Here is an 18,622-nt window from a genome sequence, read left to right on the forward strand (position 1 = left end):
AACTAGCACTTGCTTGTCCTTTGTAGCCACAAGAATCTTCATGTCCTAAGGTTTCTTTAAGGAATAACTTGCCATCTGAGGAGGGTAGGGGGTCCTAGGTGCCCACTAGGAGGTGCAGAGTAAGCAGGTATTGCCACTTAAGAAAGGTAGGGGTCCCAAGTGCCCATTAGGAGATGTGTAATAAGCAGGTATTGCCATCTAAGGGGGCTTGGTGTCCCTGATACCCATTAGGAGGTACACAATAACTTTTAACTTATTCTCCGTTATGAAAGCACCTGTCTTGTACAGGAACCCACCCATTCCTGCCCTCATAAAGGGTTGTTGTTGTTGTATCAGGATTAGAAGGAGACATGCTGTGTTCTGAGGTGGAATCAAACAAGAACTTGGCCTTTTGTCAAAAGTACACAAGCAAATCTGGGTGGGGCTGGCAAGATGGGGCTGGCAAGGTGGGGCTGGCCTCCGAGTCTGATAAGTGGGCATAGGGGCTGGCCTCCGAGTCTGATAAGTAGGCATAGGGGCTGGCCTCCGAGTCTGATGCCCGAGTGTGATCCCCAGGACCACACACGGTAGGAGGAGAGAACCAATTCCCACAAGGTGTCCTTTGACGTGGAGAGAGAGAGAGAGAGAGAGAGAGAGAGAGAGAGAGAGAGAGAGAGAGAGAGAGAGAGAGAGAGAGAGAGAGGAAATTTAACTTTAAAATATTTTTAAAAAGCAAACTTGTGTTCTGGCTTGAACAGGATTTCTTGGATATTGTTTTTCTTCCTCTTTTTTACCCGCACAGCTTGCTCCCATTTCTTCCTCAGGTACTTGTCCTGAGGCTAACCCCCAGTGGATACTGAATGGATATGACCCCATCAAGTACACATGTGTACATTCTCACACACATGCTTACACATATTCCACACACACGCATGCCACACACACACCGACACATACATGCTCGCCACACACACACACTTCACACATGCTACACACACACTATATACACTACACAACACACTACACACATACACTATATATAAACACCTCATATACACACACACTCCACCCACACACATACTCCACATATGTGCACACACACTCCACACACACTCCACACACACACTCCACACACACATACACACTCCACACACACACTCCACACACACACACAAACACACACACACACACTCTATGCACACCTGCATGTCCATGGATATAAACAAAGAAAATGCCCAGAGGACATAGACAACCCAACCCTGAGAACTAAAAGTCACTAGAGAAGAGCCCGAGGCACAGAGCTGCTCAGTGAATGTAATTGCATCTGTAACATTCAGGTTTTTTGCACAGACCAACCAGACACAAAATTAAATACATTTTTTATTGAAAACTTTCAAGGGCCTGTCTTAAAAGTTTTCACTTGGAGTTCAAAAAGAGAAGCCACAATGAGCGTAGGACAAAAGTCTAATGGCTGTAGGGAAAAAACAAACTTCTCTCAAATGTTCTTTCTAGTTATGTGCTCTTTATTTCTCTCTCTTCATTCCACTACCTCCACCTTAATTCTTCTGTCCTAATTGTTTATAATTTCTTTGCTCTGATTCTCTGTCTCAATTCCAATTCTCTGTTTCAATTCTTTCTGTTCTACTTATTTTACGTTCTTTCTTCTCCTCCCCCTCCTCTCTCCTCTCTTCCTTCTTTCCTCCTTCTCCTCTTCTCCTTCTCTTCTTCCTCTCCTTCTTATTTCTTCTCAATCTATTTCTTCAGCTGTAACAAATTCCATGCATATATATATATATATATATATGTATATACATATGTATATATGCTTTCATTAGCAACTTGTTAGTAATATAAAATACTACAAGGCAAATTCTTAGGACACAGGCAGTCTTTAAAGATATGTAGCAAAATTTATCAGCTAGTTTGTAGCTAACAGCAGCTTCAGCACTGAGGAGGTCCCAGAGATCTTTTAAAGAGGCTGCTACAAGTTACAAAGGAAGAAAACTACACCATTGAGAGAGCCAAGGAAAAGGCAAAGAATATGTATATTATTTTACATTTCGTAAGTGTGATTAATAATATCTGGACCTAGTCAGTTAGGTGCTATTGGTCTCTTGAAGGACTAAGACAGGACGAGAACAAACACCTCCAATACCACCCTGATTCATCAGAAATCCTCTGAAGGCTTAGGGCCTACAAGGCCAGGCGCCTGCAATTTCATACGTAACATCTGTGGAAGTTCCTTTTGTGGTCTGTCCAGAAGGACACATGTCTGGCCAACTTGCTCTGTCTGTAAGGCTAGTGGTAGAGAACAGGCTTCTAAGTTTCTCACCATGATGTGGAGAACACAGTGTAGAGAGAAGCTGTCCTTTTGACCACATCCACAAATAAGACTGAGATGTAATCATGAGATTACGTGTACATATTACATGGAAATACACGACAATGGGGAGCTATCACAACTGTTATTGCACAAGCGAAATTACAGATGAAAGCCACAGTTTCCGGAGTCAGTGGCCTTGCCAGCTCTGCCAGGCAGGGCTCCTCTATCTGAGGATAATTTCTCGGGTGGGTTGACACCTGAATTATCAATTGCTATAAGCTGTAATTGCGCCATGGCCCACAATAGCTCGTGATAAACACTCCTGACAATTTTTCAGGTGAAAAAAAAATTTTTTTCAGAAGAAAACCAGTGCTTAGAGCCCAAAGCACAAAAGCCCACTAGCCCACTTGAGCAGCCTCTAGTCAGAATGAGTTCTTCAAATAAGAGCAGCAAGCCCTCAAAGCCCACCCCCAGAAGTCCAGTCCGTTGTCTCTCACACACACACACACTGTCTCCTTCTCTCTGTGCCACGCAGCCCCTGAAGAGCCAGCAGTCAGCGGGCAGCATGGAGGACAGTCCTCATCTGACACATCCCAAGAAGTTTCTGAGGAATGGATCCTCGATTTCAGACTGTGAGATCCTTCCCTCCAGGACTCTCCAGAGGCAGGTCCCTGGCAAATGAACACCAAGTCCGGACGCAGGAAATCAGAGTGGCACAGACATGCCCACCAAAGTCACTGGCTGCTGAAAAACAAGAAAATGGTGTCTCGCTGTCTCAGTTTGGCAAACTCTGCGTCCATTCCTCTTCTGTGGGGATGAACTTCAGAAACCTCACAATTTTTCATGGGGGTGGGGGTCTGGATTTGAGGGGAGCCAGTGGTTTCCAAGGAGAGCAGTGAATGCTGGTGTTTACAAAATAGAATCCAAACCTTGTAGCATGTTTAAAGTTGTACAGCAACTTGAATTCAGAGATTTATTTTTCCCATGCTGTAGGTTCTTACCACTTCCCTCAGCAACCCCAAAGCTCACGCAAGCCTTCTGGACTTCTGCCCCATGTTTAATGTTTCCAATAGTCCCTCTTCTGCTTCTATCTGCACCGATCACTCAGAGCCTGAGAATGAGCCCAGATCCTAGGCATATGTGCACCCTCTCCACCCCAACTGTGGGAATAAACTGGTTATTTTATGGAACGTGGCTTTCTTTCAAACCTATTTCCTTTAGAAATCTCAGGCAAGAGCTTTGACTTTCCTGGCTGCTACTTGGAAGAGTCACACCCTTGCATTTTTTTCCTATCCGATGTCAACCACTAAGGTATGAATGCCCTGGCTTCATGATGCCATTACCCCAGGTGCCCGAGCATGCCAGCATAGGGATTTTGCAGTGTGGAAAGCATGGGCCACGGGTGGTACACAAGGTGATCTCTAATTTATAAATACAATAGCAAATAACACTGGATTTCAAAGAATGCTTCCTGCTTTCTCTTTTCTCATTCCTGGTCGCTGCAAGGAGAATCTCTCTCTCAGGAACCTTCACACCTTCCTGCCAGAACAGTCATTGCCCAGCACTGCAAAGCATCAGCAGCCTTCAGGTCCAGTCTCAGGCTAGACAGAACTCGGTGATGTTATTAGCGTCCACGCGTGGTTCGTCACGGACTGATGCTCTGCATTATGTAAGTAAGTGGACTCAGAGGTAGACACCGAGTGCTTAACCTAACAGGTGATATTCATGGCAAAAAAAAAAAAATCACCTCCAGAATTAATGTCGGAAACACAGTGACAGTAAGCATGAGCAAGGCAAAGTACCCTGTTCTAACTGCAGGAACAAGTGATGGAGAGTCCAAACGTCTGTTTCAATGTCTTTCAGGAGGAATGGGTTGTCCCAGGCAACTCAGGCTGGCCTTGAATTGCTATGTAGCCAATGATGACCTGCCTTCTGAGTGCCAGGCTTAGGGGCTTCTTCGGCCATGCCCGGTCACTCTGCATTTCCTTATTTGACACTAGCTACGCACGTTGATTTTAGGCAAGTTTCTTCCTCTGAAGAATGGTGATAAGAACGGCTACCTCCTTACCTCATACTGCTACGAAAGTTAATTGCTGTAATAGATGTGCCCCTGGGGGGAAGCTCTGTGCACTAAACAGATGTGGAGCATGGTAATCGTGGAAACACTAGACCCTAGCAACAAAAAGAAAACTTGACGGGCATGAGAATCTGCCGGCCATTTCACCCAGGTGTGTCCTGAGCCAGCCCTTGTCCCAGAAGGGAGTCTCGGTGTCCAGGGACACCAGCGCCATTCCAGCCTATCAGGTCCTGTTTCTCACATCTTGTTGTTTGAGTATGTTTGGGTCTCTGGTCTCTTTTGCCCAGTGGAAAGTGTTGCTGAGAGCGCAGAATAAAAATGGCTTTAAGTAAGCCCATTTACCGTGCTGTATGAGTCTGTTTTTTTTGCTGTGTTCACCCCTCTAGAAACTTCCATAATCAAAATGTTGCTCATCCACCTCAGCTTTTTTTCCCCAGAGAAGACCATAGAAAGGGCAGAGCTGGGGCTAGAGAGTCCCCCATTGCTAAGCTAACTTATATCTGACCTGCGAGGCATTTAAAACATTAGTTCAGCTAAAGTCAAAATAAGATGATACTCTTATCAATGGGATCTACAGGGTTAAGAGGGGCTCTGAGTTTTGTTGGCCCCTAGGGCCCCAATATGGGACAGTTCTCTTCCTTAGAGCATTTTATAACATCTGGACTGGCCCTCTCCCCACAGTAAATCTCCACTGTCAACTTGTCAACCAACCACAAGAGAATCAAGACTTGAGGGATTATCTTTATTAGGTTAACTGAGATGGGAAGACACACCCACTGTGGGCGGCACCATTCCTTGGGCAGGGTCCTGGAGTGAATGAAAAGGTGAGCAGAAGGGAGAAGGGAGCTGAGCATGCAAGCGAGCGCGCGCGCGCGCGCGCACACACACACACACACACACACATACACACACACTCCTTACTTCCTGAGGAAGGAATGTAACCAGCTTCCCCTCCTCCGGATCCAGATGCTGTGACTTCCTTACTTTGAGGGACTGTGCCCTCCAACTGGGAGCCAAGAACAAAGCCTTTCTCCCAGGTGTCTTCTGTGGGGGATTTCACAACAGGAAAAGGAAGTGGGATGTCCTCGCTCCTAGCACATCATTCAGTGAGATGAGCGGCTGAAGCACAAAGTGGGGTTTACTGTTCATGTGACTGCAAAACTCAAGGGAGAATGTTGAGGAAGACTAGATAATGGTGTGCTGGGTTGCTGGAAACATTCCCCGACATTTCTCATCCCCGGCTTGTGTTTGTTATAGGTTCATAGCAATGAGCTTGCGGCCCACAGCTTTGGACTTTCCCCGACTGTCTTACCACCACCCATGGAGCTAAAGCGTTGGCTTCCATGGTTACTGGGTGGGAGGAGAATTAACTGTACAAGATAATGTACAATTGGTCAGGAACAAAAACAAACAAAAAGTCCATAGACCAGCCAACCATCATCAAGCAGGTGTGGCCAATACAAACTGACTGCAGCTAGGAGTATGTGTGCCTCTCTCCCCTCCCCCCAGCTTTTGGAACACCAAGGCTGAGTGTGAGGTTAGTGCCAGACAATCTTCACAGATGGAGGGTGTGGAAAAGGTGACTCCCCAGAGAAAAACCAGAGAGCATTTACCAGAAGGAGAGACAGATGCTGGGCGGAAGAACTCAAACTCTGTCCACACCGGGCCTTCTGTTCTAACTACACCTTCCAAGAGCAGAGTAATCAAACAGCTTTCAAAGCCATTTCCCAACTCTGCAGACTCTCCTCTCATCCAGCCCGCATTCCCTGGGCACCTACTCAAGCACGGAAACGGGACTCAGCTTTGAAATTCAAATCCCACTAAGGGAGAACCCAGGAAGTCTGCTCACCCCTTGAGGGACAGAGGCAAATGCAAGTGTAGAAGGAGCCATGGAGGGGGCACACAAAGGGGTCCGCAGATGGGCGAGCTGGCTGCTTGGGAGGGGCTGGCGGTTCAGGGAGCACAGTTCCTCTGTGCATGACTCGCTCGCTCGCTCACTTGCTCAGGCTGATGTCTTGAGGCGGCCCTGTCCCTACCCACAAGTTATGGGCAGAAGCAGATGCAGACATAAAAATCGCTGGCCTCAGCTCCTGGATCAGCAAATTAGCTCTGGCAAACGGCAGGACAGCTGCAATCAGCAAAACAGCTCCCTGCACGAATCTTGATATGTAACCCTAGACCCAGGCTTCTAAATATAAGAGACGGTTTAGGGCTACCAACTACTTCCCCTGATCTAAAATAGCATCCATATTCATGGTTTACTACCAATCCTGAAAAAAAAAATCCAAGCCGGGCGGTGGTGGCGCACGCCTTTAATCCCAGCAGGGAGGCAGAGGCAGGCAGACCTCTGTGAGTTCGAGACCAGCCTGGTCTACAAGAGCTAGTTCCAAGACAGGCTCCAAAACCTCAGAGAAACCCTGTCTCGAACCCCCCCCCCAAAAAAAAATCCATATTCCTCTCCTTTTTAGGCCCTAGGGTTACTCTAAAAGTGGATGCCTGAGTCTCAACACTTCTGAACACAGAATTATAGATACCATTCAAGCGCTACTTAGCATCACAGGAAAGTCTCAGGCAGAAGGAACCCCCTCCCAAACACCGGTTGTCTCTTATCGGAGGTGAGGAGAAGCAAGTGTCCGAGTCTGTACCTGTTTCCAAAGGCAGACGAGTGTGCAGTCAAGCTGACGGTAACTGGGCCACATGTTCTCACCGTGTCTAGGCGGATCCCAGTCCACACCCACACAGCAGGCCACACATGAGACCCAGCAATTCCACTTTTCCCAAGGAGGCTGCTCCTGATGCTGCCCCAAAGTGCTCACTACCGGGGGTGGGGGTGGGGGTGGGGGTGACACAGAATTACGGAAACAGGAAAAGCTGTTTGACTGCCTAGAAGGGTAACAAATGGCCTGATGGACAGCATGGAAGAGGACCTCGCACAAATCGCTACACATAAAAGAATAAAAGAGAAGATAAAATTCTGATGTCTAAAAAAAAAAAAAACCCTAAACTGGGTGGGTGGTGGTGGCGCACGCCTTTAATCCCAGCACTCAGGAGGCAGAGGCAGGTGGATCTCTGTAAATTCAAGACCATCCTGGTCTACGAAGCAAAGTTTCAGGACAGCCAGAGCTGTAACACGAAGAAACCCTGTCTTGGGGGGGGGGAGGCGGGGGAGTCCCTTTAAAAAAAAATTCTGACATCCATCAAAACAATTTACTTCTTGTGGTGTTGCAAATCCCAAACTATCCCAGCACTCAGGAGTCAGACGCAGGTAGATCTAAGATCCAGGCCAGCTTGGGTCACACAGTGAGACCCTGTCTCAAATAAATAAAAATAAATTAATACACAAATAAACTCCAAGCTTTGATGCTGATCTTCACTGCCATTTAGAATCACGCAAGACTGGGGAGCCGGCCATTTGGGGTGTCAGGAGAGTGTTTCCGTGTTCCCAGAGCTGACAGGAGCAAGCTCACCTGAGTGTGAGTGACATCATCCCATAAGGTGGTCCCTCCTCAGCCATGAAGTGAGCAAGCAGCTCCCCTCCGACGTGCTCCTGTCATCATGACTTTGTGCCCAAGTCTCCAAAGCCAAACAATCATGCTGTGAACTCTTCAAATGAACCCACCTCCTTAGGTGGTTTCTATCCAGTATTTTTTTTCTTTTTTTTTCTTTTTTTTTTTTTGGCCACAGTAACAAGAAAACTAACCAAAAGGCAGTGACTCAACCCAAACTTATTATCCTTTGATTCTGGATATCAGGAGTCTGAAGTGGTCTCACTGGGCCCAAATCAAAATGTCCCCAAGGTAGGATTCCTGCTGTTGCCGCCTTGGGTGGGTCACTAGTCTAGGGGTTGTAACCCACCCTGCAGCTAGTTATTCCAGGGTCTCGGAGGGGCGCTACCTGGAAGGGAATGAGCTAGGACAGAAGAAGGAGGCCAAGCAGATTTGTCAAACCCCCTTTATTAGGATCATGGTTGCTGTTTATATAGCCCCTGAAGGGTAGGGAAACTGGATTCTTTCCGCGTGTTCCCGGTCACATAGGCCAGGTTACATTCGGACAGGTAGGCCAAGAAGTCACGAGTTGCCACACCTAGTTCCCTGGATAGCTGGAATGTGAGGTGCGTTCTGCTAACAGATAAGTTAATTGGGTGTGGGGCAGGTTCTCTCAATAGAACATAATTATGGGTGTGGGGTTCTCTGCAGACTCCCCAGGGTGATGGTTCCTGTAATGATTTTTAAGGGGGAAATGGCTCGTGACATCCTGCTAAGTCCTAAGTGGTCAGTGTCGTGGCTCCTCTTCTGCTGTCCCTTCTATCCTCCAGCCCTCTCCTCACCTTCTGACTCCTGCCTGCCTCCTAGTCTTTGTATATGCTGCTCCCTCTGCCCAACACCAGTCCCCAGGTTCCATATAGGTAGATTTTCTGCTGACTGTACTGCCATCTACGGCACTAGTCACTTGACAGATAATCAATCACCCTGTTTCCGCAGAGCCAAGGGCTGTGGGCTGAGCCCCTGAAACCCTGAGCCAAGACAGACAGTCCCCCTTTTAACTGTTCCTTATTTCTCAGATGTTGGCCACAGAGATGAACTTTGCTGGGCAGTTTTCCTTAGACACCTTCCCTGAGCAGCCAGCTCTTCAAGAACCCCCTCTGCCCACTGAGTCTTGGTGGAAGCCCAGTCACTGGCCCCTCCCATCCTTCACTGAATGCTCTACAGGCTTGCCTACGGGGCCCCATCTTACGGACACATTTTCTCAATTGGGGAGTTGGGGTCCTCCTCTCGGATGACTCTAATTTTTGTGAGCTGACGTGAAACTAGCTGCACCACTGGCTCTTTGTCAACTTGACACCCGACACTCTAAAAAGTAACCCTTTTTTCTTAATTTTTTGGGGGCTCATCCCCAAGATCTCATATTTTAAAAGGTCACCAATATAAAACATATTTAAACAAATATAAAACTCTGAGATTCCATTTTACACCTGTAAGAATGGCCAAGATCAAAAACACTGATGACAACTTATGCTGGAGAGGTTGTGGGGTAAAGGGAACACTCCTGCATTGCTGGTGGAAGTGTAAACTAGTACAGCTCCTTTGGATATCAGTATGGCAATTTCTCAGAAAATTAGGAAACAACCTACCTCAAGACACAGCAATTCCACATTTGAATATATATCCAAAGGATGCTCAATCATGCCACAAGGACATGTGCTCAACTATGTTCATAGAGGCATTGTTTGTCAAAGCCAGAACCTGGAAACAACCTAAATGCCCCTCAACCAAAGAATGGTGGCCTTTCCACAGTACTGTCATCTCCAAAATGCTGGGGTCTTCTGCAAACGAGCTGCACTTTCACCAGTAGCCTCTCCTGCCCTCTCTTCATGGTGAAAAGACTCAACTTTTCTCCGTGACCCTCACCCTTTCAAGACAGTACCAGCTGGGTGACTCTTATACTACAGACTTTGGCTACCAACATGAGGTACAACCTTCGCCACCTCTGTAACACAGCTCCTGTATGCTGACCCTCAGGAAACAGGAAACACTTCCCAGAAGATTTCACTTCAATGATGCTGGCCTTTTAATTTTCAGTTCCAGCTGACCAGCATCAGTTGTCCCAGTAACTCAAAGGTTTTATTTCAGTGGTCCTGGTCTCTAATCACAGCAGATTCTTCAGCTGACCAGATACCTCAGATTCTTTACACAAATGTCCCAGTAGAGTCTTTGTTTCCCTCTGAAACGTCACCAGCCAGGCCTCCATTGAATGCACTGTTCTCAGCATTCTGATCTTCCAAGCTGCTACAGAAGCAGCCCGCTGAGCTCTCAACCTCAGAGGTTTTTCTAGCCCAGGGTTTTAAAGTCCTTCCACAATTCTCCCAAAAACATGGTCAGGTCTGTCACTGCAATAACCTACCATGCTGGTACCAACTTCTGTAACAACTTTTCCCGGGAGCCAGAGGAGATTGCTACATTTCTGCAGGGGGCTTCCCTTTAGCACAGTGTTAGCAGAAGAAACATCTTGGGCTGGAGAAGAAGCAGACAGCTCTGCTTTCTTTCCTCCAGGGCTGAGCTGTCCTATTGCAGCTCCAGCCTACAGAGATGTCCTATTGCGGCTCAACTCCCCCCGCAGCTCTATCCCCTCCCCCAGAGCTGTCTTATTGCAGCTCTCCCCCCCCCCCCAGCTGTCCTATTGCAGCTCTAAGTATATCCTGGCTTCCCGATAAGTCAGGATATCCCAACACCACTATTGTAACACATTCCCCTAAAGGGCCCACCCTCAGCATGTTTACCTCTGATTCCCAGAGGTCTCAGGAGTTGGCACAAAGATTTTTCATGAACATTCACTGGATGGATGGGTGGACACATGGATGCTGGATGGATGCATGGATGAACACATGGATGATAGATACATGGATGATTCCTAGATAACTTGGGAGTTGACACAAAGGTTTTCCATGAACATTCACTGGATAGATGGATGGCTAGATGGAGGATGGATGGGTGGGTGGACGGACAGGTGGGTGGATGGACGGACGGATGGGTGGATGGGTGGGTGGGTGGGTAGATGGATGGGTGGGTGGGTGGATGGATGGGTGGGTGGACAGACAGATGGGTGGATGGACGGACGGATGGGTGGATGGATGGGTGGGTGAGTAAAGGGGAAACAGAAGAAAATGTACTTGAAGGTTTCTCCACCATCTTGCCATTGTTAACCAACAGAAAACCTGTATTTTAAGCCAAGATGAAGCTAAATCAAAGTATTAGCTGAAAATTCTGTCTCAGAACACACTAACTTTTTATCACCTTTCGCGGCGGCTCAGCAGCAGGAGGCAATGAATCTGCATCCTCACAGAAGTGACTCCAAGATAAAGCACCTACCAATCTCCCGTCTAGGCGGCCTTTCCCAAGCCTCCTTTGAGTTCAGGGTGCCCTCTAGTGGGAAGCAGTGGGAAAATGCACTCCAGGATGTTGCTTTGCTGAGTGGCACTGGAAGGAATTGTGTCGCCAAAGTTCTTTCCCATGGGGGAGATGTAACCAAGATCTACTTCTTCTCCTAAGGACCCACCAGCAAATCCAGGCATAGTTCAGCCAAAGCTCACTCTAAGAAACCAATGAGCTTATCAGGCTTCCTTATCTCACCTTAGGTGAGGGGTGTGGCTGTTCCTCCCTCAACTGCCCTCACTTGGAAAGCCTTTACCCAGAAAAGACAAGAATTTCCCTACCCTAATCTTCCCTCTATAGGGACCCTACACACACACACACACACACACACACACACACACACACACACACACACACAGCTCCCTCCCCAGTCACATACAATGAAGCTGGGCTGCCTACAGCAGGTGGGAGGAACCTGAACTGTGCCCACGTGGACACCTGTGCCCATATCCTCACCTGTGCCCTACCCCGCCCCTATACGTAAACAACAAGCCCAGCTGGGATGATCTGCCAAGAGGTGCAGCGGAATGTCCCAAGATGGCGATGACTTCCTCAGAGGGCATTCGCTCAAAACAAAATGGAAAAGAGGCAACAGGAGGCTAGACGTGTGGGTGGATGGGTGGTCCTATGCGTGTTTACACATGTGGTTGAACCCCAGACAAAAGCAACAGTAAAACGTAAATCAGCCTCAATAGGGTTTTGATGTGTCAGTGCTGGGAGCTGGCTCCACAGTATCAGCTGGTAACTATTTGGTGACTACATTGTTAACTATTAGGTGTAACTATTTGCCGGATCAAACATGCAGAGGAACCACTGGGGGGGTCTCATCTGCCCACCTGGGGTCACCCGTGAAAATCACTGTGGTACAGGCAGACGCTTTTGAACTGGACTTTTGGCTGATCACGGCGGTGGTTTTTGGTTTCACTGATTCGACTCTAGCCTGGAATGTCCCGAGAGTGGCGCAGAGACAGCCATTCACACAGCTGTTCCTCAGGAATACAGAATGTAGATAAAGTCATCACATGTCAGTATTGGGAAGACAAAAGGCGCTACAGAGCTGGAGGGGATGGTGAGGGCCTGAAGATGAACTGTTGCTGGCAGAAAAGGAGGAAGGTGAGGGCTTGCTGGTTGCCAGCCTACCTCAGGCTCCCTGTCTCCAGGTAATAAAGCAAAGAGTGATAGGGAAGGATGCCTCGAAGGCATCCAAGGGGACAGGAACAGGCACATGTGCCTGAACCCATCACACATGCACATACAACACACACACTTCAAAACACGTGACTCCATTGTTCAGCCGTCTCCATATTCATCAACAGTGTTTGTTATGTATCCTTCCAGAACTTTCCATCCTCAAGAATGATGATGAAGCGTTTTCTAGGGTCAAATGCTAACGACTTTTCATGAGTGTTAACAATTTTGTGTTGGGACCACATTCGTGACTGGAGCACAGTGGGCACCGCACAGGAAGGATTTTATTTGGGGGAGGGAGGTTGAAGAGAGGTCCGGAGATGGATTACTGGGAGCAGGCATGCATGGTTTATTGACACCATGGACGGAGTGGCAGCGGCATGTTGGGGCCTCAGAGGAGAGCTCCGTCCCAGCAGCAGGGACAAACAGCGTGGCTATGTGACTGGCGTCTCTGTACACCTTTCTGAGGATGAGGGGAGCTTTCAGAGCACAAGCCTGCATCCAGGCTGACTCCCAAGCCGGAGTGGGGCCAGCGGGGCCAGGGTGTGTGCTCACCTTTATATAAATGTTTAGGTAGAAGCCCTACTGGCGTCTATATCTACCCCCAAAATTTGGGATGTGGAAGCTCCAGTTTGGGTTTATTCCAAACCCCGCCCTCGGGTTGCCAAGCAGCAGGCCCCTCCCCTGGAGTTGCCTCAGTCCAGGCTCCATCCCCTGGGGGCATTACTCCGCCCCTGAAAAAACCCATCAGTGGCTCCACCCCCAGATGGCATTAAAAGCCCCCACCTCATAGGTCCCCTCATGGTTCTCGCCCCCTGGGGCCACCTAGGAGGGCTTTACTCAGATCAAACCTGGATTTATTAGTTCAGTTTGACTGGCTTGTGACGTCAGCGGCAGTGGATTCCCACCAACCAGAGTTTCAAAACTGAATAAACTCACTTCCCCTGGGAGAGACACTGGCGACGGGAAGTCTGTTAGCTAGGGACTCACAGGTTTCTGTAGGCTGCCTGTGGGTACCTGTGAGAGGGGAAGGCTGCTGGGTTCTGACTTTACATCCTCAGAAGGACCATGGGGAGAATCTTTAAAAGTAACAATCGGTGGTCAACACACTTTGTACTTTCTGTTGTCTTGGCAACTGTCTTAGGCTTTCTGTTGCTGTGAAGAGACACAATGACCACAGCAACTGTTATAAAGGAAAAACATTTAACTGGGGAGGCTTACATTTTTAGAGGGCTAGTCCATTATCATCGTGGTGCGATATGGTGGTCTGTAGGCAGACGTGGTGCTGGAGAAGTAGCCAAGCATCCTACATCTTGGCTCGCAAGGAACAAGAAGTGGTCTGAGACACTGCATGAGACCTCAGAGCCCGCCACAACAGTAATGCCACACCTCCTCCAACAAAGCTACACCTCCCAAAAGAGCTTATGAGATTACAAGGGCCAATTACATTCAAACTACCACAGCGACCATTTGCAAAACACCCCAAGCCCACTTGGGCAGCTCTGAAGCCCACTCTAATCCTTGCTTTTGGAGGGTAACTTTTCGTCTCAATGCACACATGAGGGAGGGAAACAGGTACATGCCCCCTTGCTGAGAGCCAAACACAGCTCAGGAGCAGACCTCATTGTTCTGTATAAAGTAACAGCCAAAGCAGAAAGGGTCCTAGGAGGGGTCAGCTAAGACATTAGAAAAAAACTAAAACCACTGCTGAAGTTTACAGCTTCAGCTCTCTTTAGACAACTACTTTGTAGTTCTTAAAAATGTGTGTGTGTGTGTGCGCGCGCGCGCACGCACGCAAGGAGGCCAAAAGAGGATGTCCAATCCCCCAGAACTAAAGCTACAGGTAGTTGTGAGCAACCATACATGGATGCTTGGGAACTGAACTCTGGTCTTGAAGAGCAGGGATGCGCTTAACCCCTGGGCCATCTCTCCAGCCCCAGACAACTCTTTTACTTTTTTCATCAAAAGTGACCACACTGAAACAGTGCCCCACTAAAGCTGCACTCCCTACCCCAGGGCACACCAGGCAGGCACTCCCATTGCTCAATCCTGAACCAAACTCATCCATCTCTACCCCTCCTGACTGCTCACAAAAGAGGGAACAGCCACTCAACGGTGAGGCAACACTTTAGTCTTCTGTCTCCTGGAAAGGAAAGACCATTGTGTTGTGGCCTTGGTTCAGTCATGTGACATCAACTGGGATCTAAGGTATATGCCACCACCGCCTGGCCCAACAGATACTTTTAGGTATGGTTTCTGTGCTACCTGTTAGGAAAGCCTGAAGGTTATTGGCTTTAAATATGTCCACTTTGGTTGAGGTCCCAATTGAGAGAAAGAGAACCCTACAATGCAACTATTTTGATACTAAATATTGACAAGTGACTTTTAAAAAGCAAAAAGAAAAAGATAAGTAACACAATGAGCTTGGCAACAGAGCCTTGTCTGGCATGCACAAAGTCATAGATTTGTTCTCCAGTACCATAAATAAAAACAAGTGCCACCAAATGGATGGGGCTAAAAAACATCATTTTGAGTGAGGTAACCCAGACCCAGAAAGACAATTATCACATGTACTCACTCATAAGTAGTTTTTAAACAAAGCAAAGAAAACCAGCCTACAAATCACAATCACAGAGAACCTAGACAACAATGAGGACACTAAGAGAGACTTACATAGATCTAATTGACATGGGAAGTAGAAAAAGACAAGATCTCCTGAGTAAATTGGGAGCATGGGGACCTTGAGAGAGGGTTGAAGGGGGAAGAGGAGAAGCAGGGAGAGGAACAGAGAAAAATGTAGAGCTCAATAAAATAAAAAAAAATAAAAGAAAAGACCAAACAAGTTCCACCAAAAGTGACTCAACAGAGACACTAAGTAGACATCTATAAATGGAGCGTCCACCCTACCTGGGCTTTCCACATGGGCCAGAGGCTGATAGATGTTAGTACTCCTGTTCATGAGATGTATATAGTACAGCAAGATTCCCATCATCAGTGACCCAGACCTCTGGTCCTCCCTCAACTTTATCTCTCTGAGGTCTCCCGGGGTGTACGCTGAAGTCAGTTTTGAGAGTATAATATAGTATTATTTTAGACTATCTCAGATCTGCCTTCTGAGGTTGTTGCCCATCCATCCAATACCTTCATAAGATGCAAGCACAAGCAGACAAACTGTCTTAAAATATTCTGAGGTCCCCAATGACTAAAATGTTTCTCTTACAAATCTCAGTGTGATTTCCTGGCCTTTAATTACTAGCACCATGTTTTTGGCAGAGAATGCTTTAAAAATCATTTATCAACTGTGGGGAGTTGGCTCTTTCTACCAATTCCGTCCTGGGGATTGAAGTCAGGTCATCAGGCTTGGCTGCAAACGCCTTTACTCGCCGAGCCATCTCTCCAGCCAACCCCTCCGATTCTTGGGTTGACTGTTCCTGGTGGGAAGAAGCTAGCGGCTAGCCTGTTTTATAGTTATACAAATAAGAAAGGCATGCCCTTTCCCTCAGACATCACAGTCCTGAGAAAAGGACTTAGCCAGAATCTCAGCACCCACTTACCTGCTGCAGCAGGCATCCCCAAGCAGGGTTCATCTGTGCAGCCCCGGGAACTGGACCACCTCACTGACTGGACAGCACTGACACGTGGCGTCTGGCACCACGAGATTGTGCTTTCACAGTTATCTGAGCAAGAGCAGAGACTTTCCTGGCACATCGGAGTGTCTGCCACACTCAGACAAGCACCTCCATTGGCCCTGGGCTAGTCTCAGCTGTCCAGTTGTTTCAGAAAAGAACCCAAAGCCCCTGGGCTCCCTGCTGCCATGTGAGGTCACTGGAATCACAGTTAGAGAAACAGGTCACCTGTTCCAGCCTGGCTTACTAATTTCAGCAGGCACACTCAACAGTTCTGACTCCACTGAGTAAATTCAGGCTGTTGGTCATTAGTTTCAGAAAATCCTGTCTGGCCCTCAGCCCTTCCCTTGCCTACCTGCACCTTTGCCTTCCTGTGGCCCACTCCCCTTCCATGTTGTATTCCTTTAGAATTGGAGCATATCTTTCTTACTGTTGCTCACAGCCTCACGGGCAGAAAAAAAAAAAAGTATATAAACACATAAGCTAAAGAGCAAACGTCTTCCTTCTGTGTTTTCCTATTACGATCTCACCTCTTACCCAGGAGACAATCCTTCCAGAACTCTCCATCTTCAAGGATGATGGCACTAATAACAGTGCTCACACTGAGTGTGTTCTAGAGTCAGATGCTGACCACTTCCCACGGCTGCTCTTAAGTGAGTCACGAAACAGGCATGTAAGATCGGCGCTATTTTTTTGTGGCCATTTCCCAATAAAGCCACAGTGGAACTTACAAGATGGTAAAATCAGAATTTGGACCCAGGTAGGCTGACGTCAGAGCACATGCCCATCTGTCATTTTGTCACTTGGCTTTGGAATTTGGAAGGTTCTGATGGCTTCATACTCACCCACACAATTCTGACTGTTTTTCTTTAAGCATAAAGTGGGGGGGGGGGACGGGGGAGCTGGAGAGAGGGCTCAGTGGTTAAGAGCATTGCCTGCTTTTCCAAAGGTCCTGAGTTCAATTCCCGGCAACCACATGGTGGCTCACAACCATCTGTAATGGGGTCTGGTGCCCCCTTCTGGCCTTCAGGAATACACACAGACAGAACATTGTATACATAATAAATAAATAAATAAATAAATAAATAAATAAATAAATAAATATTTTTTTTAAAAAAAAAGTGTGTGTGTGTGTGTGTGTTCACCAGCCTGTGGGTGCAGTGCCACAGCACATGTGTGGAGGGCAGAGGACAACTTAAAGAGCTCTGGGGACAGAACTCAAGTTGCCACACTGGCCTGGCAAGTACCTTTACCGAACCATCCCGAGGTCCCCCTCCCCCTCCCACATACACCCATTCGTGAGATTAGCTTCCACTGTGTAGCCCAAACTGGCCTCAAACTCATGACCAACCTCCCGGAAGCCTCTCTGCTGCTAGGGTTTCAGGTGTGTCCTGCTGCCAGCTACATCCAACTATTGGCTTTTTTTTTAATGTTCCTTCAATATTCCATAAAATGCCATTAGCCATTCTTGCACCGAAATACTTCTGGGGTTTTGTAATTTCTCCATTTCATCAAATCTAAGACTCTTTTATGGCTAGAAGCATCCAATTTCAAAGAGATAAAATGTCTTATAATACGCATTTTAGAATTAGTATAATAATTAGAATCAATGCTTAACAAAAGCATGCTGTACATAAGTTTTGTGTGTGAATTTTTATAATAATTCACTAGAAATAAAATTGTCCATAAGAATGAAAATTCATTTTTTTACGTAGATACTGTCCAATTCCCTCTAAAAGCCCATATATCAGTCATCAGGGTCTCTGGTTCCCTTAACAAAAATGTCTCAAGTTGCAGATAATATAAAAATAATCCTAAATAAATGTTCAGTGGATGAAATGAAAGACACGGGCTAGCAAATTCAATGCATTAAAAAAATAAACACACAACGTTTTTAAAAAATGTAGCAGAGGCAGGCGCATCTTTGTGAGTTCAAGGCCAACCTGGTCTATAAGAGTTAGTTCCAGGAGAGGCTCCAAAGCTACAGAGAATCCTTGTCTTGAAAAACAAAAATAAAATAAAATAAAATAAAATAAAATAAAAATGTCTGATAGGGTAGAAGGTGAGAACATTTTAGTCATAAGGCTCTTCTACTGAAGCACTAAGCACTAACGAGTTTTATGCATAATGCATTTAAAATAATTCCAAGCTGGGCGGTGGTGGCGCACGCCTTTAATCCCAGCACTCGGGAGGCAGAGGCAGGCAGATCTCTGTGAGTTCGAGACCAGCCTGGTCTACAAGAGCTAGTTCCAGGACAGGCTCCAAAACCACAGAGAAACCCAGTCTCGAAAAATAAAATAAAATAAAATAATTCCAAGGGGGCTGGAGAGATGGCTCAGTGCTTAAGAGCATTGCCTGCTCTTCCAAAGGTCCTGAGTTCAATTCCCGGCAACCACATGGTGGCTCACAACCATCTGTAATGGGGTCTGGTGCCCCCTTCTGGCCTTCAGGAATACACACAGACAGAACATTGTATACATAATTAATAAATAAATAAATA

General features: G+C 47.1%; 1 protein-coding gene across 1 annotated transcript in view; it reads left to right on the forward strand.

Annotated features, from left to right (window-relative positions):
• Tmem233 (transmembrane protein 233) overlaps positions 1-3,446 on the forward strand; it is a 38,426-nt gene extending 34,980 nt beyond the window's left edge. Inside the window, exon 3 of the mRNA XM_050159005.1 lies at positions 2,838-3,446. Within this exon, the coding sequence (XP_050014962.1) occupies positions 2,838-2,844 (7 nt within the window). The 3' untranslated portion in view covers positions 2,845-3,446. The remainder of the gene's footprint in view (positions 1-2,837) is intronic.
• Positions 3,447-18,622: the final 15,176 nt, after the last annotated feature.

Source organism: Alexandromys fortis, unplaced genomic scaffold, assembly GCF_014885135.2.
Source record: "Alexandromys fortis isolate MF-2015 unplaced genomic scaffold, M_Fortis_MF-2015_v1.1 scaffold_90, whole genome shotgun sequence".
In the NCBI taxonomy this organism is placed as follows: Eukaryota; Metazoa; Chordata; class Mammalia; order Rodentia; family Cricetidae; genus Alexandromys; species Alexandromys fortis.